General features: G+C 40.2%; 1 protein-coding gene across 2 annotated transcripts in view; it reads right to left on the reverse strand.

Annotated features, from left to right (window-relative positions):
- The window catches only part of tenm2a (teneurin transmembrane protein 2a), a 797,630-nt gene that overhangs the window by 723,920 nt on the left and 50,263 nt on the right, over positions 1 to 23,447 (reverse strand). For both annotated transcript variants that reach the window (XM_060836884.1, XM_060836885.1), the window contains exon 2: positions 7,453 to 7,722. In XM_060836884.1, coding sequence (XP_060692867.1) covers positions 7,453 to 7,722 — 270 coding nt within the window. The remainder of the gene's footprint in view (positions 1 to 7,452; positions 7,723 to 23,447) is intronic.

The raw sequence follows: 23,447 nt of genomic DNA on the forward strand, positions 1-23,447 counted from the left end.
AGGCTCCAGTACTGATCCCTGTGGTATTCCACTTGCTGCATCTTATCAACTAGGAAATGACACATTCTTTTCCACTCTCTGTTTCCTGTTAGCTAAGTAATCCTCTATGCATGTTAATATGTTACCCTCTACAGTATAAGCTCTTACTTTGCATTGTAACCTTTGGGGGCTGCACCTTGTCAAATGCTTTCTGGAGATGTATGTATAGCACATCTATAAGTTCTGATTTAGTTTTTTTTTGTTAACAGACTAAATCTGAAGGAATTCAAACCCAGACTTTTCTGAACAATGTGTCTCTCAGCACGCAATTTGTTACCATTAACACTGTATTGAAAATGTCTGAATATGAAAAATATTCAATAGAAAGGAACAGAATTCTTAAATCCTTTAGCCATAGGAGCAGGTGTAGACCATTCAGCACTTTGAAACTCTTCTACTTCCAATTAAATCATGTCTGACGTGTTCCTCAAATCCATTTATTTACTTCTGATCTAAGTCTCCTGAGACCCATATTTCGATCACAGTCTTGAAAATTACAATTGATTCAGCTTTCACGGCCTTTTGCAGTCAAGACTTACACCTCTCCACCTCTGCTTGGAGTGAAAAGATACTTTGTGATCTCAATCTTAAATTCCATAGTTCTGACTTTAAGACCATGTTCTGGATTCTCACAGAAGCATGTTCTATATTTATACATGGCGTGCTCTGAAACATTTTTTTTAGAATTCTTATTTACAATGACATTCAAAGTACATCATTAAAACAGGTCACAATTGCTTAACATCAATGCTATTCAAATGCAAGTCTTTTGATCTTTCTGAAATTGTAAAAGTTGGAATGTAACTTTTACAATTCTGCTCTGTACTAGACAGAATCATAGAACAGAGCTGCAAGCTCTTAAATCTTATACATTCCCTTTCTAATGGAGAAATTTCTATATTCCCCCGGAACTGTTTTTTTTGAGAACTACTCTTGTACACAAAGTACTTCTCTTGGGTTTGCAGTTCTATGCCTGGTACTTTATTTTGCAACTTGGTAAATGCTTCAAACACACAGTAATTGCTTTGATTCAGGGCCAAGAACACAGAGAGACCTACCAAATGGCAAGCAAACTGCTTAGATCTCCTTGATCCCTTTTGCAGATCATAAAACATGAGGACAGACTTGACACAGACTTACTAAGATGTCTTTTGCGAACCAAAAAGCTAGGGAATAGACAAGAACATGGAGCTGCTGGTTACAAGTTATAAAATACTATAAAAATACTATCATGTTCTCATTGATCTCTCATAATCAAAGACATATCATTGCAGCACTCCCTCAGTATCACACTGGACAGTCAATGTAGGGTTTGTGTTGAAATCTCTGGAGCCAGGCTTGAAACCACATCTAGGTGAGTTTCTTAATACATGGTATTCAAGATATATGGGTCCAATTAAACCACTTACTTAATATTTGAATCTTACACCAAGCGTCATCAATTTGGCACCAAAAGTTTTAAGGACATGACATTCAATTGCAAGAGAATTATATTAAGGTAACATCTCTAAAGAAGGAAGCACACTTTTAAAGACATCCTATATTGCACAGAAGGCATTTTGATAAATTATAGTGTGGTAGGCTTGTCTATTTATTTTACATAAACTACTATATTATTATCTTATATTACAGATAATTTAGGATCAACAGATCAATTCGGTCACATTGATTTCTCTTGTAGGCTACCTTGACATTTATTGAAACTGATGAGCTGGAGGAACATACCCCATAAACACTGCAATTCATATGGATGCATAAAGACAAACCCACTGTATCACTGTAGCATCTGAACCTTTCATGACATTCAACCATACTGAATCAAATACATATTATGTGAAAATTGCAATACATAGACTAGATTTTGTTCTTCCAAAATATTAGCTTAAAGAGTAATGAGTTATGTTTCAATTAATTTAGAAAAATGGAATTATTATTGGTTTATTTTAGTTACAGTTAGATGCTTGAAATGATGACAGTTATGATTCTATTTGAATTAACTTTATTAATCAAACCTTTCCATTGTGTCCCTTTCACTTGGCATTGAATCATGTGATATTTTACTATTGCTATCAGCATTGCCTCATTGTGCAACAATTAGCATTGTCACCCACCGCATTTCTTAAAAGAATCTGATAAAGCATCTTTCCTTTTCTTTGAAAGAAAGTTTTCGGTTTAAGACCCAGAAGGTACTTCATGGGACATTTAGTTCAAAGCAACTCATCATCCAGACTTGGAAATATAACACTGTTTCTACAGTGCCTCTGAGTCATAATCTTGGAACTCCGTCCATAATGGCATTGTGGGTCCACCTACAACAAATAGAATGCAGCATTTGAAGAAGGCGGCTACCACTACCTTCTCAACAGTAACTAGGGATGGGCAATAAATGCTGGCGTAGCCAGCCATCCCTCGTGAATAAATACAAAAATGTATTTATTCTCAAGCTGTAGTCATCTCACTTTTTGCTGCTGCATGGAATTTGAGACGGATAGGATTATGAACTTCAAGATTGTACTAAACATTTACAAACAATGAGCACAAGGCTAAGGGGCATATTGGTATAGGTAGGTCTTGATATCAAGATTGATATAGCTCATGTGTAATTAGTAGTGCAAGGCCAAGCAATAAAATTCAAGGTCAATAAAGCAGTGAGACCTCGGGTCCAATTGGCAGATATGCACTAAGTATTTACTGGTGGAATAATTGGGCTGTCCATCAACATGTATGTTGTTATGAATGGTCCAATGATAAAATGCTTGCGAGTATAAGATGAGCCAGGACTGTGCACACTGTTATTGTGGAGCTGGGCACACTGTCATTGATAAGACTACGTGAAGAAGCATAGATTGAAACAGATAATATTGACCTGCAAGGCAGAGATTGTTACTGACATTGCCAGACTGTGAAACAAGCTGAGTAACAAGATATAGACAGGGACAGAGAATTATGAGGCACGTAGTCCAATTGTGAAAGTTTCTTCTTTTAGTGTGTCATTACAACAATTTTTCTTGACAGCAGCACCATCAGTCAGGCATGCAAAATATTTGGTATAGTTTGTAATATGAAAAAAAAACTCTCATGAAAAGAAGGAGCAAAGGACCATGTTCATTTAAAAAGAAAATGAAACAGCATAGGAGCTCAGTACAAGCAAATCCATCCAATTATAAATCCCTGGTTTTCATTTATCATTATTTGCAATATCTTTTGTGCATAACTTCTGACACCTAAGAGACCACTTTCAATTGCCTGGCACAGTATTGGATAATATCTCCACCAGAATTCAAATAGGGATTTGCTTCCGAAACCACATTTTCATCTTACTAGACTAACAAGACCTTATGAGACTGCAAGAATAATATCTGTTGCTGAAGTGTGTCAGAATAGGTTCAGCAGCAAGAGCATCAAGGGTTAAGACCTGCATTTCGATTGTGACAGAAAGCTTCCCCACTGACAAAGACAAACTTATATTTGGACAACATAATCCTGCTCGTACTGAGCCATTCATTGCCACAGTGGGAGGCTCACGTTCGCACTTATAAACCTTCCTTCCAGGAGATCTGCATGCAGCTTTTTTTTTCCTAGGGGCAACATTAATGGTGTCCCATTTATACTGAGGCAACCATGTCCTATTTCACAATGAGAAAATCACATCCCTCTCCCTCTATTTGTAATGAGCCTACCAGCCACTTGTGGTTAGAAGTTTGTTGTCCCCTGGAATTTTCACGAAGACAGATAATTCTGTACCAACAACCAATACAGACGAATGAAACAGAGACAGAGGCTGACAAATCCCTATTCACATTCAGATTTGAAGGTAAAATATTTTGACGTATTGCACAATTATTCATTGTTGCATGGCTGGACGTCTAAAGATACTTATAATACTAGCAAAGGTTTGCATGTTACCCAAGTGAATAGTGACGTCTAGTTAAAAGTTTTGCTCCATCACATTATTGGTACAGCAAAAGCTGCAGAAAAATGATTAGAAACAACTGTAGACAGAGTCATGGTTTTCCCCTTGGAGTCAGGAATGAGGAGTCAAATATGATTTTGTGTCAGAAACTCACTGACTGAGTTCCTTACTTTCCTCAGAATTAAATCTTAAATTTCATGGAGACAGGTTTCCTGTCCTATTAAAGCTAATGTAATCAGGAATAGAGGTATGTTTCAATCACCTAGGTCAGCCATCACCAAAGCTGCTGGTTTTGCTGAACTACATGCACCTAAGATGGCATGGGGAACTCAAGACCTAGATTCACGAGAAGAGGAAGGATGTCTTTTCCCGGAAGGCAAGTGGAAGCCACATTATCATGCAAGTAGGGACACTGTTCTGTTCAGTGTCATCTCCCACTGCCTCTAGTTTGTCCTTCTCTCTCACTTCCTACCCGTACCCCAGTGATCTGTCTTTTGCCTCACTGCCTTCAAGGTCTCTGTCTTTCTGGTGGGCCTAGTAATTTAGCACAGAAGACTAACACATAACCTAACACTAATGCAGAAAGGTAATGCAGGGCACTTGCTGACTGCGCCAAGCACCAATTCCAACATCTTTGAGCCTGCATTTTCCCATCAGTTGGGAGGCTGGAGTGTTGTTCAGCTTTCTGTCACCTGGGCAAAGCACTGGGTGTGTACTTCCTGTGAGCTGCTGTATAGACCCACATGTATGCGTGCACAAATATCTGTGACTACCCAGCTGGAGACTCACTAGAACTTCTAGTTCTATCATTCACATCTGACTGCTGATCCTATGTTTCCAGTAATGCACCTTTCTCCTTTGTGAATCTAGATCTTCAATCTAGTCTGGACCCTTGAGGCCCAATGCTTTGTCTTTCATGTGCAGGCTGATCTTCTTTATCCCTACAGCCTAAATCACTGAGACTGCAACACCTAGCTCCAGCTTGAGACTTCCTGATGCTTAGGCGGCTGTGCGCACTGCCTGTAATGCCTACGTGAAGCCAAGAAAATGATGATGACCTAAATTGGCAACATTCTTTATTTCAGCTCCTCCACTGATCTTTGACAGGCTGCCGCAATGATGCCTATGTGATTTAAACATTGAAAAGTATTCTCATTTCCCTTTTTTCAATTCCTTCTGATTTGCCACAGGCATAGTGCTCACATTCATGTAGTTGGTCTGACACAGACAGTGGCTTAAACTCTGTTTCTGTCCTGAAACAATTAAAAATGTAAGCAGCCTGTATTGAGCTTAATTGGCTTTACATTAGGTGTGGGCAAGTTTGGAGAATTGTGCAGCATCCTCTCACCACCCCACAACCACTGGAATTTAGGGGAGAACAGAACATTAGTAGGGCATCTGACCACATAAGTGAGCTTTTCACTTTTCTTGTCCACCTATTTTATATCTGCATGATGGGGCTAGGAAACTCCAACCTTAAAACGGATGGCCAGTGGAATGCATTTTAACTTAATTGTCAGTTCACAAGCTGACTCCATGAAGACATAATCTCCCCAATCATATCTGCTGTTCCAGCTTCATCCTCATCATTTTGATTCAATACATTTCTACAAAATAATATTTAATGATTCCAAATTGAAAGGGTTTTTGCCCAAATACATAAAGAGATATAATTTCTACAGTGAAGTGGATCAATGGCCAAAGGAAACATATAAGATTTTGAGGAAAATCCAATTAATGACGATCTGGAATGAACTGTCCGAGCAGAAAGTGGAAGCTGATTCGATAGAACTTCCAAAAATACATTGGATATACACTTAACAATGAAATATTTACAAGGCTGCGAGGAAAGAACAAAGCAGTGGGGACTAATCAATAACTCTCTCAGAAAGTTGGTCCAGGCAAGATGTATCCTTCTTTGGTGCTGTATGAATCTCGGAAATAAAAACACACCTGTGGCTTGTTCATACCCATTCGTCCTACATTTGTTTGATCCATATGATTCTGAGGCAGCTATGCTGTTTAAAAGAATCATCAGATAGCCAGGCAAACCTCAGCAAGCTCAACTAACGACAAAATTTTTTTTATCAATGTTGACTTGAAACCTACAGTAAAGATTTACATTCATATCAAAGGCTTTAAACATTGATCTTGTTCCCAGTTCTGCTGTATCACATCAGAATGTTGTAAAACATTACTATTGCACATGCCTCCCAATAAATGATAAAAATGGATGGGTAAAGAGCCTCGAACCCATCCGACCAAGCCCTAGTATCTCTTCACAGTTAAGTAGCAACTTTAGTTTTATTGATAGAAACATGCTGTTCATTCAGGAACTCGTCAAGTTGCCGTCAAAGTATTACGATATAACTACACCCATTGTATGTTTCAATTGTATTTTTTACACAGAAGCCAGTAATTCTCTGAAAATAAATTCTTTATGCTATCTTGGCCAGCTCTTTGACTAACATATAGTATTTTCTATGTGTGACATGCAATCTTACTGTTTTTATCTGCTTTTAATGACCTATCCACTATACCCAGTCCAATCCTTTTATGCGCCAAAAATCTCAATGATATACCAAGCAACCCTACTCCTTGAATACTATCATTACAAATGGAATCTACTCCTGCAATTTTTCCACAAAGTCAACATCAGCATAAGGGCTAAAACGGAATACATATACACAGAAGAAAACACTCAACACAAAGAAGTGACCAGCCAAATGTTAAAAGAGGCAACCGTTAATAATTAAATCATAATCAAATGCTGCTTTAATGATTAGCTTCCCCTACAGCAAATAGAAAATACTTAGGTGTTAGCATATAAATCAGCCATATGTTGTGCTAATACATTCACAAGTAGAAGCAGGAAACCTGCTGGCTAAGTAAAACCTGGTACTTTTATTGCAGTTCAAACACATTTTACTGTTGTCATATAAAGAGGTTCCGTTATAAAATGAAAGGGTCAAAATGTGGCCCTCTAATAAAAGTATAGCAATATGACCTTACTACTTGATAGTTCAGTTAGTAAAGTTGATCCAAGTCAGTGAGTCGGTGGTACAAGAGTTTAATATTGTTCACCAAGTGATGTATTACACCAGTCAAACTGCACTGGCTATGTTTTATGTATTCTTGGAAATTATGAGGAATACTAAAATATATGAGTTATTTAGTTGAAACCTCTAGGCACTTAAACTGGATTTTGAGCCATGACAAGACACTAGTTTCATGGCTTTATCATATATGTTCGTTATTGCATTCTGCCACTCCCTAAACTTCATCAGGACCTAAACCAGGAAATAAGAATATGTCTTCTTAGGTATCAGGGACAAAAGCCCTTCTGGAAGTCTGGATAGAATGGAATTCTTTGCAAACTTATCCTCTTTACTCTGCCACTGCAGTAAAAACAGTCAAAACTATATTGAACAGCAACTTCCCATTTCAATGTGGTGGCAAGACTGAAAGCTGTGCTTTTACCAGCTCTTAAATGCACATACCTGCTTCCTCATCAGAATCCTTTTCGTTCTCTGAATCAGTCAATGTGAGGGCTGAATTCTCTCGACTGGACAGCCCTGAGCTTCGTCTGGATTTGATGCCCCTCCCCCATAACCTAATAGCATGCTCTGGAGAAATGGCACCTTCTGTGTCAGAGTCAGCGTCGCTGAGGGAATATCCACGATGGAGGAGCCCCATGTCTGGACAATAAGCAGTGCTGCGGTGAGGGGAGGGCTCACAGATTCCCAGTTCTGTCAGTGTGAAATTGGCTCCTGCACATAAACAAAAGAAGGATACACATCACGCACTCCCTATTTACTGAGACAGTGCAATCATACTCTAGAGTATTAGATATTAGTGAGCAGTGAGAAGGAACTCAGTCAGTTCCAGCCTGAGCTCTTTATCTCATTCCTAATAAAATCCCATAATAACCTGAAAACCATAACTGCGAGCAGTGAATTTGTTTTAAGAAAGAAAATATAAACTTTCAGAAATTATTTCAGCCCATGTAATTTGCACTTGCATCTTCTCATACCTCTGGATTTATCCACAGCTGTAATCCCTTCTTATTTATCTTACACTTACCAAACATTTCCCATTAAAATATATCTCACACGCTTCACTATAGCATTCTCTGAAACATCCAACACTCCTCATTATAACTCTCTTGGAAATCTACATTTTTCACTATGACACTTCAGTAAGGATAAAATACTGTGGATACTGGAAACATGAAACAAACACAATAAGTGCTGGAGAAACTCAGCAGGTCTGCCAGCATCAGTGGAGAGAGAATGTTTTCAGTCCCGTATGAACTGTTCCTCAGAACTGAAATTCTGAAGTCATAGAGTTACATAGCACAGAAAACGGCCCTTCAACCCATCATATCTGTACCAGTCACTAACAGATACCTAACTACCCTAATTCCATTTTCCAGCACTTGGCCCATAGCCTTGTATGCCTTGGCATCGCAAGTGCACATCTAAACACTTCTTAAATGTTAAAGGTTTCTGCCTCCACCATCCTTACAGTGAGTTCCAGATTCCCACCACTCTTTGGGTGAAAAAGCATTTCCTCACATCTGCTCTAAACCGTTCTCCCCTTACCTTAAATCTATGCCCCTGGTATTGATCTCTCCACAAAAGGCAAACATTTTTTTTGTCTCTGATGTCCATACCCCTTATAATTTGATACATCTTGATCATGTCCTCTCTCAGTCTCCTCTGGTCAAGAAAAACAATGTCAGTCTATCCAATTTAACTTCATAATTGAAACTCTCCAGCACAGGCAATATTCTTAAGTCTCTTGTGCAGAGTGCAGTCACATTCCCAAATTCATATGGGGTCCAGAACTACACGTCACTTTAGTTGTGGTCTAACCAACTTTTCAGACAGTTCTACCCTAACCTCCTTACTCTTAACCTTTGCGCCTCAGCTAAGTATCCCATATAGGTTCTTAACCACTTTATCTGTGGTTAACCACTTAACCTATGCTGTTACCTTAAGAGCCAATGGATATGCACACCAATGTCTCTCTAATTCTTGGTGCTTTCCAGGATCCAACCACTTGTTATGTATTTCCTTGCATTGTTTGTCTTGCCCAAGTGCATCACCTCATACTTATCTGGATTGAATTCTGTTTGCCACTAATTTGCCCAAGCTGACCAAACAATCTATATCCTCATGAAATCTAAGGCCAATCTCTTCGTGATTTACCACTCCTTCAATTTTTGTATCATCTGTGAACTTGCTGACCAACTTTTCTACATTAAAGTCTAAATCATTCTTACCTATCACAGGCAGCAAGAGACCCAGCACGAATCCTTAAAGAACACTGGGCACAAACTTCCAGTGACCCTCTCCTTTCTGCCACTCAGCTAAATCTGGGACCAATTTTCCAATTTCCTTGGGTCCCATGGGCTCTTGTTATCAGTCTCTCATGTAATCTATAACTGAATGAATTGCCCTTATCTATAGATCTTGTTACCTCTTTGAAAAATTCAATCAATGTGGTCAGGCATGACTTCCCTTTAACAAAACCATGCTGACTTTTTTGATTAATCCTTGCCTCTCCAAGTGCAGATTAATTCTATCCCTCAGAATTACTCCCAATAATTTCCCCACCACTGAGATTAGACAGTCTGGCTTGTAGTTTCCTGGTTTATCCCTTGCTGCCTTCTTTCGTAATGGTAGCACATTGGCTTCCCTCCAGTACTCTGGCAACTCCCCTATGGCCAGAGAGGAATTGAAAATTATTGCCAGCACCCCTGCAATTTCTCCCTTGCCTTACTCAACAGCCTGGTTTACATTTCAACTGGCCCTAGATATTTATCTACTTTTAAGTCTGCCAGACTATTCTGAAACTCCTCTCTGTCAGTACTAATTTCTTTAAGTATACCACAGTCCTTCTCCTGGTTTTCTGTATCCACTTCATTACTCTCACTAGTGAACACTGACACAAAGTATTCATTTTGAATCCTGAACTCAAACAATGAACTTTCTTTCTGTTGTGGTTCTGTTCGCCGAGCTGGAAGTTTTTGTTGCAAACATTTCGTCCCCTGGCTAGGAGACATCATCAGTGCTCTGGAGCCTCCTGCGAAGCGCTTCTTTGATGTTTCTTCCGGTATTTATAGTGGTCTGTCCTTGCTGCTTCCGGGTGTCAGTTTCAGCTGTCCGCTGTAGTGGTTGGTATATTGGGTCCAGGTCGATGTGTTTGTTGATGGAGTTTGTGGATGAATGCCATGCCTCTAGGAATTCCCTGGCTGTTCTCTGTCTGGCTTGCCCTATGATAGTAGTGTTTTCCCAGTCGAATTTATGTTGCTTGTTGTCTGAGTGTGTGGCTACTAGGGATAGCTGGTCGTGTTGTTTCGTGGCTAGTTGATGTTCATAGCCACGAAACGACACGACCAGCTATCCCTAGTAGCCACACACTCAGACAACAAGCAACATAAATTCGACTGGGAAAACACTACTATCATAGGGCAAGCCAGACAGAGAACAGCCAGGGAATTCCTAGAGGCATGGCATTCATCCACAAACTCCATCAACAAACACATCGACCTGGACCCAATATACCAACCACTACAGCGAACAGCTGAAACTGACACCCGGAAGCGGCAAGGACAAACCACTATAAATACCGGAAGAAACATCAAAGAAGCGCTTCGCAGGAGGCTCCAGAGCACTGATGATGTCTCCTAGCCAGGGGACGAAACGTTTGCAACAAAAACTTCCAGCTCGGCGAACAGAACCACAACAACGAGCACCCGAGCTACAAATCTTTGCACAAACCTTGAGAACTTTCTTTCTCTCACTACAGATGCTGCCAGACCTGCTGAGCTTCTCAGGCATTCTCTCAATATGACACTGTCCTACCCTGCAATCCTAACTGGGAATGTCATAACACATCACTACAGTTGCCTGTTCTTTGTAAGACACTGATATACCTTCATAAAACTGTAGTTAGGCCACAACTTGAGTACTGCACCTACACTTTAGGAAGTATATGATTGGTCAGAGCATTACTATGGGGAATGCAGCAGAAATCGGCAGTGTCCACAATCCTTTCTTCAACAAGGAAGTCTTTTTGCCTCAACATAACAGGGTCCTGAGTGTGTTTTTTTTTTAAATGAACCAGTTCGGATATCTTATGACACACTTACAGAGCCAAAACACCCAAGGTAGGACTTGAACCTGAAAATTCTGGCCCAAAGTTAGGGAAACTACCACTTACATCACAAAACCTTCACAATGTCTTTGCCATTTTTTAAACTGACAATCGTTTGTTTGTAGAGAAACCTGATAACTATTGCACCACAGAAATTTTGTTGTGTGTGAATATATGCAGCCTCTAGAACACCATATGAACATAAGATACAGAAACACGATTAGGTCATTCAATCCATCGAGTTTGCTCGAACATTTGATCATGGCTGATATATTACTCAACCCCATTCTCCTGCCTTCAACCATTATCCATTCACTAATCAACAATCCAAATATCTCTTTCTTAAATACACTCAATGATTTGGTCTCCACAGCCTTGTGTGGCAATGAGTTCCACAGATTCACCACTCCCCGGCTGGAGAAATCCCTTCTCATGTCAGTTATAAAGGGTTGTCCCTTCATTCTGAGGTTATGCCTTTGGGCCCTAGTCTGTAAGACTCATAGAAACATCTTCTCCATATCTACTCTATCCTGGCATCTTAATATTTTGTAAGTTTCAATCAGATCTCCACTCATCCTTTTAATCTCTATTGAGTGCAGACCCAGAGTCCTCAACTCCTCCTCTTCATCCCCAGGATCATTCGTGTAAATCTCCTCTGGACCCCCTTCAATGCCAATATATTCTTCCTTAGATGTGGACCCAAAAAAGGCTCAGAATATTCCAATTGTGGTCCCTCTCAAAATTAATGCTATCATTGTATTTGTCCTTCTATGTGCCAAATGGACCTACATGTCATCCTTAAAAAAAAATCCTAAACCAGAAACCCCAAGTCCCTTGTGTTTCTGATTTCCAAAGCTTTTCTCCATTTAGGAAATAGTCCTTGCTTCTATTCATCTTACCAAAATGCATAACCTCACACTTTCCCACATTGTATTCAATCTGACATTTCTTTACCCACTCTCCGAACTTATCCAAATTCTTTTGCCGCCTACCCACTTCCCCAACACCACCTGTGCCTCCACCTATCTTTGTGTCATTTGCAATCTTAGCAACAGTGCCCTCAGTTCCTTTATTCAGATCATTCATGTAATAACATGGGTAATGGAACTCCACTAGTCACCAGATGTAATCCAGAAAAAATACCCATTTATGCCTGCTGTCTGCCTTCTGCTAGTCATCCGGAAGGGCTTCCTGTTGAAGGGCTCCGACCTGAAACATTGATTCTCCTACTCCTTGGATGCTGCCTGACTTGCTGTGCTTTTCCAGCGACACACTCTCCACTCTGATCTACAGCATCTGTAGAGCTCACGGTCTCCTTCTGTCAGTCAGCCAATTCTCTGTCCATGCCAGTACCTTGCCCCTAACACCATGGGCCTTTATCTTATTTAACAGCCTCCTGTGTGGTGCCTTGTTAAAGTCCTTCAGGAAATCTAAATTGATCACTAATATACTGGCAGGGAGATTTGATAGAGCTGCTCAGGAGGATTCACACTAGTAAGGAGGGGCTGTGACACAGGGAGATACTGAGAAAAGAGATCAATCTGAGACTGGTACAGTTGAGAAAAGACGTCAGTCAAAGAGTCATGGCAGGCAGGGACAAAGCAGAGAACAAGGTAGGACTGATAAATTAAACTGCATTTATTTCAATGCAAGGGGTCTAACAGGGAAGGCAGATGAACTCAGGCCATGGTTAGGAACATGGAAATGGGATATTATAGCAATTTCAGAAACATAGCTCAGGGATGGACAGCACTGGCACTTAATGTTCCAGCATACAAATGCTATAGGAAGGATAGAAAGGGAGGCAAGAGAGGAGAGGGGGGAGTGGCATTTTTGTTAAGGGATAGCAATATATCTGCACTTAGGGAGGATATTCTCAGAAATACATCCAGGGAAGTTATTTGCATGGAACCGAGAAATTAGAAAGGGATGATCACCTTATTGGGGTTGTATTATAGACCTCCTAATAGTCAGCGGGAAATTGAGGAACAAATTTCTAAGGAGATTTCAGTTTCTGTTAGAATAATAGGGTGGTTATGGTAGGGATTTTAATTTTCCAAACATACAGCGGGACTGCCATATTTGGAAAGTGTTTAGATGGAGAGGAATTTGTTGAGAGTGTACAAGAAAGTTTTCTGAGTCAGTTTGTGGATGCACCTACTAGAGATGGTAGAAAATTGAATTGAATTGAATTGATTTGAATTGAATTTATTGTCACGTGTACTGAGGCACAATGAAAAGCTTTGTCCCAGTGAAAATTTGATTTACCCTTGGGAAATAAGGCAGGACAGGTGACCGAGGAGTCAGTGAGGGAGCATTTTGGAGCCAGTGACCATAATTCCAATGGTGCTAAAATAGTGATGGTAAAGGATAGACCAGATCTAAAAGTTGAAGTTCTAAATTGGGAGAAGGCTAATTTTGATGGTATTAGGCAATAATTTTCGAAAGCTGACTGGGAGCAGATGTTAGCAGGTGAAGCGACGGGTGGGAAATGGGAAACCTTCAGAAATGAGATAACGAGGGTATATTCCTGTTAGGGTGAAAGAAAAGGTTGGTAGATGTAGGGAATGCTGGATAACTAGAGAAATTGAGGGTTTGGTTAAGAAGAACAAGGAAGTGTATGTCAGGTATAGACAGGAGAGATTGAGTGAAGCTTTAGAAAAGTATAAAAGTAGTAGGAGTATATTTAAGAGGGAAATCAGGCGGGCATGAGATAGCTTTGGCAAATACCATTAAGGAAAATCCAAAGGCCTTTTTACAAATACATTAAGGACAAAAGGGTAACTAGCGAGAGAATAGGGCCCCTCAAATATCAGCAAGGTGGCCTTTGTGTTGTGCCACAGGAGGTGGGGAGATACTAAATGAGTATATTGCATCAGTGTTTACTGTGGAAAAGGACATGGAAGATATCTTGAAAAATGTCCATATTACAGGGGAGGAAGTGCTGGATGTCTTGAAATGCATAAAGGATAAATCCCCAGGATCTGTACCTCAGAACTCTGTGGGAAGTGAGGGAAGTGATTGCTGGGCCCCTTGCTGAGACATTTGTATCATCGATAGTCACAGGTGATGTGCCAGAAACCGGAGGTTGGCGAACATGGTACCATTATATAAGAGAGTGGTAAGAACAAGCCAGGGAACTATAGACTAGTGAGCCTGATAGCAGTGGTGGGCAAGTTGTTGGAGGGAATCCTGAGGGACAGGATTTATATGTATTTGGAATGGTAAGGACTGATTTGGGATAGTCAACATGGCTTTCTGCATGGGAAATCATGTCTCATGAACTTGAGTGAGTTTGTGAAGATTGATGAGGGCAGAGCGCTGAACCTGATCTATATGGTCTTCAGTTAGGTGTTCGACAAGGTTCCCTGTGGGAGACTGGTTAACAAGGTTAGATCTCACGGAATACAGGGAGAACTAGCCGTTTGGAAGCAGAACTGGCTCAAAGGTAGAAGATAGAGGGTGATGGTGGAGGATTGTTTTTCAGAGTGGAGGCCTGTGACCAGTGGAATGCCATAAGGATTGGTGTTGGGTCCACTACTTTTTGTCATTTATATCAATGGGTTGGATATGAACATCAGAGGTACAGTTAATAAGTTTGCAAATGGCACTAAAATTGGAGGTGTAGTGGACAGCGAAGAAAGTTATCTCAGATTACAATGGGATTTTGATCAGATGGACCAGTGTGCTGAGAAGTGGCAGATGGAGTTTAATTTAGATAAATGTGAGATGCTGCATTTTGGGAAAGCAAATCTTAGCAGGACTTATACACTTAATGGTAAGGTCCTTGGGAGTGTTGCTGAACAAAGAGACCTTGGAGCGCAGGTTCATAGCTCCTTGAAAGTGAAGTTGCAGGTAGGTAGGATAGTGAAGGTGGTGTTTGGTTTGCTTTCCTTTATTGGTCAGGATATTGAGTATAGGAGTTGGGAGGTGATTTTGTGGCTGCACAGGACATTGGTTACGCCATTTTTGGAATATTGCATGCAATTCTGGTCTCTTTCCTATTTGAAAGATGTTGTGAAACTTGAAAGGGTTCAGAAAAGATTTACAAGGATGTTGCCAGGGTTGGGGAGAATTTGAGCTATATAGAGGTTTACAAAATTATGAGGGGAATGGATAGGGTAAAGAGACAAAGTCTTTTCCCTGGGGTGGGGGAGTCAGAACTAGAGGGCATAGGTTTAAGGTGAGAGGGGAGGATATAAAAGAGAACTAAGGAGCAACCTTTTACTCAGAGGGTGATACGTGTATGGAATGAGCTGCCTGAGGAAGTGGTAGAGGCTGGTACAATTACAACATTTAAAAGCCATCTGGATGGGTATATGACTAGGCAGGGTTTAGAGGTATATGGGCCAAGTGCTGGCAAATGGGATAGATTAGGTTGCTATATCTGGATGGCATAGACGAGTTGGACCGAAGGGTCTGTTTCCGTGTTGTACATTTCTGACTCCATGGCTCTATGACATCCACTGTTTGACCTCCCCTTGATGAAAGCGTGCTGACCCATGGCCTATTTTACCATGTACTTCCAAGTACTCTGCAATCTCATCCTTAATAATGGGCTAAGACACTGCCCTTTCTGGGGCACATTGGCAGCTCACAGACCATGTTTTGGAGAGAGTCCATGAGAGTCATTGAGATGGCTGTTGCAAATGGCTATCCTGATGAATACATCTTACCAATAATACTCCCATTGTCTGTGAGGAAAGACTGGCACTATAAAAGTTGTGGCATGCATTTTTCAAATTGAAATGCCAATGCAGAGGATAATCTTTCATAGTTTTATAAGCATGCCAGTATGCTTACGCTGGTGAAATTAGTTAAAGTTACTCCCCTCATTCTTCAAATAACTGTCAGTGAATATTTATTTAGCAATGAACAATCTACTGTCAAATTTGCATAAATATCACCAGCAGCAGCGAACAAGTGGGCTTTGTCCCAAGGTACTTGCAATTGTGAAGTAAAAGGTATTTATCGAGTTAAATTATTTGCCAGTAGGATTGAGACATTTTATTTCTAAATCCATGTTTGCCATCCCATTCAGCTCTGCCGTCCAGTCCAGCTTGGTCTGTTTTGACTGACCAATGTGGAATATTAATATGCAATCAAGGCACATGGTTGGACTCCTCTTTTGATCAGGACAGGACTCAGTGTTTTCTGAGGTTTTAAAATATATTTTAAATGTTCCACATGATGTCCAGTACTCCCTCCATTTGATTTTAACAATGCTTTGCAAACTGCCATTGGAAGTTATCAACTGATTAACATCACCCTGCAGCTGATTGACATGAAATGCTCACAGTAGCATTACAGCCTGCTGTGATACAGCAGTCACTACAATGTTATGGCCAGATTCCAGATTCCCCGAGGTAGCGCACCTGTAGGTTCACCAAATATAGATTCAGTTTAATGATGGTCGTTATTTCAGTATTTGCAAGACCACAGATACTTATAGATAAGGAAAACCATTGGTCCAATCTCAATACACATATCATTAATAACCTTGTTAATGTCCAGAATTTCAATCCAATTATTGACCAATCATCCCATGAAGTTGAATCACATGATGTAAACTCCAAAGCTTTTGTTTTCCAGTTGGGATCCTTGTTCTAATTTTATTGAAAATTGAAGTTTGGATTATCTTTTTTCATTATATGTTTAAAACCTCCTGCTTTTGCAAGAACAGTCATTTTTCCTGTCACCTCAGATCTCTGATACAGAAATCAGTTTGTGCAGTCCCTCCAGCATTCACAAGCATCTCCTTTGTATCTTGGTGATCAGAACAGGATATAGATATCAAGGTACTATCTGACCAACTTATAAGTGTTACAAACTCTCCTGCTGAGTGATCTTGAATCCCTGATTATATTGTTGGAGAAAAACTTAGATTTTTAAACTCTAAGGGTTAATGATATTTCCATACTAAAGTAGAAAGCAACTTTTTATCTTTGAATGAAATGAATCAAAAGCAGCTTAAAATCTCATGTCCATAGGCATTTGTGTAACCAGGAGACAATGTTAATGAAAACATTCTAAGAATGGCTTAGAAGGAGACAGTGCAGGACAGACACTGATATAGGAAGAGATAGCAACATCAGGCCAAGAATAATTGTTTATACTGAGTTGGGTTAAGGTGACCTTAGCATATTAACCTGTAACACAGAAGGTACATCTGTTTTATTTGTTGTGCACTAAAATGGATTTTAATGTGGATAATGGTATAAGATACTCAGCTTTTCTGTATAGTTTGGAGTTTTACTTCAGTATAATAACTGAGGCATATCTCTCCTTGCATTGCTCAAATAAAATGATCATAAAATCCCTCACTCTCTCTAGCAGTTGATCATGAAATAAAATTAAGACAACAGCTGTTGTCATGTACAGGATACTCACCTTAAACTATTGGAGCAGCACTACAAAATTGGTGAATACATTTCATTTACCAACTAGAATTAGCATGGTAAACTGACATGAGATAATTCAGTTGGGTAACAAATAATCTGGAGGGCGACTGAGTATAGGAAATGTTAGAAAAGGATAGATTGCGAGCAAGAGCTCTTGTTGATAGAATTGGCACAGAAATTAGAGTGAGCTCAATTTGTGCTGAACCAATCTTTGCAGAGCTGAACAGGGAATTTTGCAGGTGGCATCCATGCTCAGTATGAAACTTAAAAAATGCAGGCAGGAGAGATGAAGGAGAAAACGGCTGTAAACATTGATTGAAGGTCAGAGGGTTCTATCACCAGATTTATAGCAAAACAAGAATCCAAACTGACCAAGAGGATGCTGAAGGATGTGTGGGACCTGCAGGGAGCGTCAGGAGAACAAAAAATGATAGGGGTCAGAAGAAGAATAGAGAATAAAAGGGAGAAATGATCATTAGCAGTTTAAACAGCACCACGCCCAGAATTAATACAGTACAAGTTGATCACAACTCCTTTGGCTTGTATACAAGTATATTAGCACAACAGATTGATGGTTATAACAAAAACAGTACTCAGTGGTTGCTGGAATCTGAAATACAAACAGAAAATGCTGAAAGTGCCCAGCAGGACAGGCTGCATCTGAGGAGATAAACAGATTTTCATCATCAGAGCTGATGAAATGTCATCAACCTGAAACATTAACTCTGTTTCTCTCTTTACCGATACTGCTAGTCCTGTCAAGTGTTTCCAGCATTTTCTACTTTAGCTCGATGTTATATTGGTTTTGTTGATTTTGTTGAACATGGAAACAACTAAGGTGCCTTGACCTCTTCCAGCTACATCCTCAGATACTCCAACATTGTTCGACACGTACACATGCTGCTCAGCATTCATTTGTACGTGCTAATAATACCTTCAGTGTTGCAGAGCTGTGAGGTCACTGAAAGCTTTTAGCTGAAAGCCAAAATATGTTCTGATCTCAGAATTTGAGATCAGAAAATATTAACATATCTTCACAATGCAGCAATATTTAATATTGGATCATAAGTTTTGCATTGATTTTGTCTAATTAATAGGTCAAATAAAAGTTATTATGTTTTCAACAATAAAGTTGTACTCTATGCTATTACTGAAAGGAACATACTTAGGATTGATTGAACAGAAAACTGATTGCATAACTGTCCATCTAGGCACAAAGTGTATGACAAAATGAAGCATCATTGCAAGTCTCAGCTGCTATTATTTTTAATCTATTTGTGTTTCCCTCTCCCCCACAGTTTACCAGATGCTCCTTCATGGAGTCTTGTTTCTAAGGTCTGCTACTTGCATGCCCGGTATATATTCCCAGCTGTCTCTCTTGCCCATGCCATTTCTTGAAACCAGCTGCAATATTCCTTGTTATTTTTTGAGCTGCAGCTAACTTTGACATTGTTTACATTGTCTAGATTGTCCCTTTCTGGTCTTTTTCCAGATCCAGCTACCTTTTTGAGGCTATTGCACATCTCTATTCATGACCAGTATGTTCTTCTATCTGCCTGTTCTACCTCCAGCCAACCTTTCCCTAGCATTCCACTCTTTTGCAGGTGGTCTCAGCCATGCCAACTGTCAGGCTGGCACTCGGGTCTCTGTAGCTGTCATTTCAGCTTATTATTCACCCTCATTGGTAGATGTATGATTCTGTGGTTGCTCCAGTGCTGTTCTGCATCTCCATATGATTAGCCCTCAACATTCTGTGTCTTGCCATCTATACTGTTTCATGCAAATGGTTGTGGAGATATGTTGTGGCAATAAGAGTTCCATTTTTCAGAAGTAAAATCATTAAAGTTATCATACTGCTAGAGAGTCATCATTCAGTTGTCTTGTTACCAACAACAGTTACTGAATTTATACAGCATCTTTTGACATTCTAAAATGTTGCATTGTGGTTTATTGAATGTGGTGAAATTCTGTAGTTTTATCCATTTCTTTTGTACTGGGTATGGTAGTATTCTCTGTGAAATTTGTTGTAACCATTCTCCAGCTGAGGTTCCTCAGTTTGATATACTTCCAGGTGGGATACTTCAAACCTTTAAGCTGCCCAGTGAGGAGGTGTGAGTTAACTCTCCTGACTATTCATCTGCTCCCTCGCTGGTTGCAATGACACTAATTTTAAAAGCCTTTGAAGGTGCCTCTCTCCTGGATCCAAATCAATTCATGTTTTAAAAGGAGCCAGTTTAACCAAGATTTTTTGAACTAAACAAAAAAAGTAAATTTATTAAATACTAAACATGAGAAGGAAGAGTAACACAACAAACACACACACAAGAGTTAAATTCAAAAAGACAAAATTTTAAAAAAATAGTCTCTGAATTGTTTGTGAAGACAAGATACTGGTAATTTTGACACTGGTAGTTGTCTGTTTGATTTCTAAACACTTGCCTTTGTAAGTTGATTGAGAGGCTTCTCTTCTAATACCTTTCAACATTGGCTGCCTGGCATTACTTGATGGGGAGTGGATTTTTTCCATTTTGTTTGATCTGCTGTGCAGGGGTGTTTAAATGGCTGTTCTTTGCATTGTGGTGTTCACAGCACATTAATACATCTAGTAGAATGTCAGGCCAGTAACACACAAACACCAAAGTTGTTTTCTGTTTATTATTCTTGTTTTTGTATATTTCTGGAAGGTCAAACTCAAATAAGTTGCAAGAGGTAACTTCCTGCTAAATGTGGGGAGACAATCAGCTCCTCCTTATCTCTTGCTGTTTACATCTGTTTGAGATTTCTCTGACATTCTAAAGGTGCAACATTCCTTGAGTCCCACACAAGGCTTTGCCAGTGACTGAAATTATAACTGCAGTCATTTTTGGCTAAAGCAGACTTCTTTTAGAAAGCAAATCTTGGAGTTAAAAGTTAATGGTGTCCATAATTCTTCAGGTGATTTTGGATATCTGGTCAGCATTGGACGAGTTCAACTGAAGGGTCTGTTTCCATGCTGCACATCTTCATGACATGATGACACATACTGAGTATGCTCTGAATATTACAAGATTTAGAACATAGAACATAAAAGAGTACAGCACAGTACACGCCCTTTGGCCCACAATGTTGTGCTGGGCATTTATCTTAATCTAAGATCAACCTAACCTACACACCCCTCAATTTATCTTTGTTCATGTACTTGTCCAGTAATTGCTTAAATGTCCCTAATGTCTCTTACACTACGACCACTGCTGGCAGTGCATTCCACGTACCCACCACTCTCAGCTAAAGAACCTACCTCTGACATCTCCCCTATACCTTCCTCCAATCATCTTAAAATTATGACCCCACATGACAGCCATTTCTGCCCTGGGGAATAGTCTCTAGTTATCTACTCTATCTATACCTCTCCGTACACCTCTAGTAAGTCATCTTTCTTTTTCTCTCCAGTGTGAAAAGCCCTAGCTCACTCACCCTCTCTTCATAAGACAAGCCCGCTAATCCAGGCAGCATCCTGGTAAATCTCCTCTGCACCCTCTCTAAAGCATCTACATCCTTCCTATAATGAGGCAACCAGAACTTGACACAATATTCCAAGTGTGGTCTAACCAGGGTTTTCTAGAGCAACAGCAAAACCTCATGGATCTTAAACTCAATCCCCCAGGTAATGAAAGCCAAAACACTTTACGCCTCCTTAACAATGCTATCAACTTGGGCGGCAACTTTGAGGGATCTATGTACATGAACCCCAAGATCCCGCTGTCCCTCCACACTGCCAAGAATCCTGTCTTTAATCTTGTATTCAGCCTTCAAATTTGACATTCCAAAAAGAATCCCTTCGCATGTATTCAGATTGCACTTCATCTGCAACTTCTCAGCCCAGCTCTGCATCTGTCAATGTCTTGTTGTAGCTGCAACAGCCCTCGACACTGTTGACAACACCACTGACCTTTTGTGTCATCGGCAAACTTGCTAACCCATCCTTCCATTTCTTCATCCAAGTCATTTATAAAAACTACAAACAGCAGAGGCCCAAGAACAGATCCCTGTGGGACACCACTGGTCACCGATCTTCAGACGGAATACTTTCCACTATCATTTGCTGTCTTCTTTCAGCCAGCCAATTCTATATCCAAACAGCCAAATTTCCCTGTATCCCATGCCTCCTTGCTTTCTGAAGAGCCTATCTTGGGGAACCATATCAAATGCATTATTGAAATCCATATATACCACATCCACAGCTTGGCCTTCATCAACTTGTCCTTTCACATCCTCAAAGAATTCCAGGCTTGTGAGGCATGACCTGCCCCTCACAAAGCCATGCTGACTATATTTAATCAAACTATGTTTTATCCAGAATTCTTTCCAATGCCTTGCTTACCACAGATATAGGACAAACTTGTCTGTAATTTCCAGGGATTTATTAGCTGGAACATTCAATTCAGCCTGACAAGGGGGAAAAAGCTTACTGCATTGTTACAAACAGTCACTGAAATGGAGCTCAGAGAAGACAAAAAGAAGTCAAAGGTCAGGAAGTATGTGAAGAAGTCAGGTTTAAGGTGTAGCTTTGCTTGCTGCGCTCTAGGTTTGATATCCAGATGTTTCATTACCTGGCTAGGTAACATCGTCAACGGTGACCTCCAAGTGAAGCGAAGCTGTTGTCTCCTGCTTTCTATTTATATGTTTGTCCTGGATGGGGTTCCTGCGGTTTGTGGTGATGTCATTTCCTGTTCGTTTTCTGAGGGGCTGATAGATGGTATCTAGATCTATGTGTTTGTTTATGGTGTTGTGGTTGGAGTGCTAGGCCTCTAGGAATTCTCTGGCATGTCTTTGCTTAGCCTGTCTGAGAATAGATGTGTTGTCCCAGTCGAAATGGGTTTTTTTTTCATCCATCTGTAGGGCTATGAGGGAGAGGGGGTCATGCCTTTTTGTGGCCAGCTGTGTTCATGTATCCTGGTGGCTAACTTTCTTCTTGTTTGTCCTACGTAGTGTTTGTGGCAGTCCTTGCATGGAAATTTATAGATGACGTTGGTTTTGTCCATGGGTTGTACTGGGTCTTTTACGTTTGTTAGTTTTTGTTTGAGAGTGTTGGTGGGTTTGTGTGCTACTAGGATTCTGAGGGGTCTTAGTAGTCTGGCTGTCATTTCTGTAAGGTGGTCAGGGTTTCTGGATGTGTTTGGTCTGCTTGTTGTGGTTTGTTCTTGAGGAATCTGCGGACTGTATTTTTTGAGTATCCATTCATCTTGAATCTTGTATAGGTGGCTCTCCTCTGTTTTCCGAAGTTCGTCTGTGCTGCACTGTGAGGTGGCTTGTTGGAATAGTGTTCAGATACAGCTTTGTTTGTGTGTGTTGGGATGGTTGCTGGTGTAGTTAAGTATTTGGTCAGTGTTTGTTGGTTTTTTGTCTACGCAAGTTTGTAGTTCTCTGTTGTCCTTTCTTTTGACTGTGACGTCCAGGAATGCGAGTTTGTTGTCAGTTTCTTCTTCCTTGGTGAACATTATGCCTGTGAGGGTGTTGTTGATGATGTTAAATGTCTCTTCCATCTTGTTTCGTTTTGTGATGACAAAGGTGTCATCTATGTAGCGAACCCAGATTTTTGTCTGACTCCATGTTAAGAGCACTGATTTTTAGCTGTACTGTAGGGCTAGTCCCTGATGTATGATGTCTGTGTAGTTGGAGTGCTCAGGGAAGTCATGGAGCAACTGAAAAGCTCTGTGTACCTACGGATCATGGAAGGCCTCTGAGAAAGAGAAGCCATCGCTATACAGATATGAATTGTTCACATCTATTGATGAAAAGGCAACTGTACCAGACTGTACTACACTTATCATCTGCAGAAGAGTTACAGGACCAGAAACATTAACTCTGTTTTCTCTGCACAGATGTTGACAGATTTGCTGAGTTTCTTAAGTAATTTCTATTTTTCTTTCGGATTTATAGCAGCCACAGTT

Source organism: Hemiscyllium ocellatum, chromosome 16, assembly GCF_020745735.1.
Source record: "Hemiscyllium ocellatum isolate sHemOce1 chromosome 16, sHemOce1.pat.X.cur, whole genome shotgun sequence".
In the NCBI taxonomy this organism is placed as follows: domain Eukaryota; kingdom Metazoa; phylum Chordata; class Chondrichthyes; order Orectolobiformes; family Hemiscylliidae; genus Hemiscyllium; species Hemiscyllium ocellatum.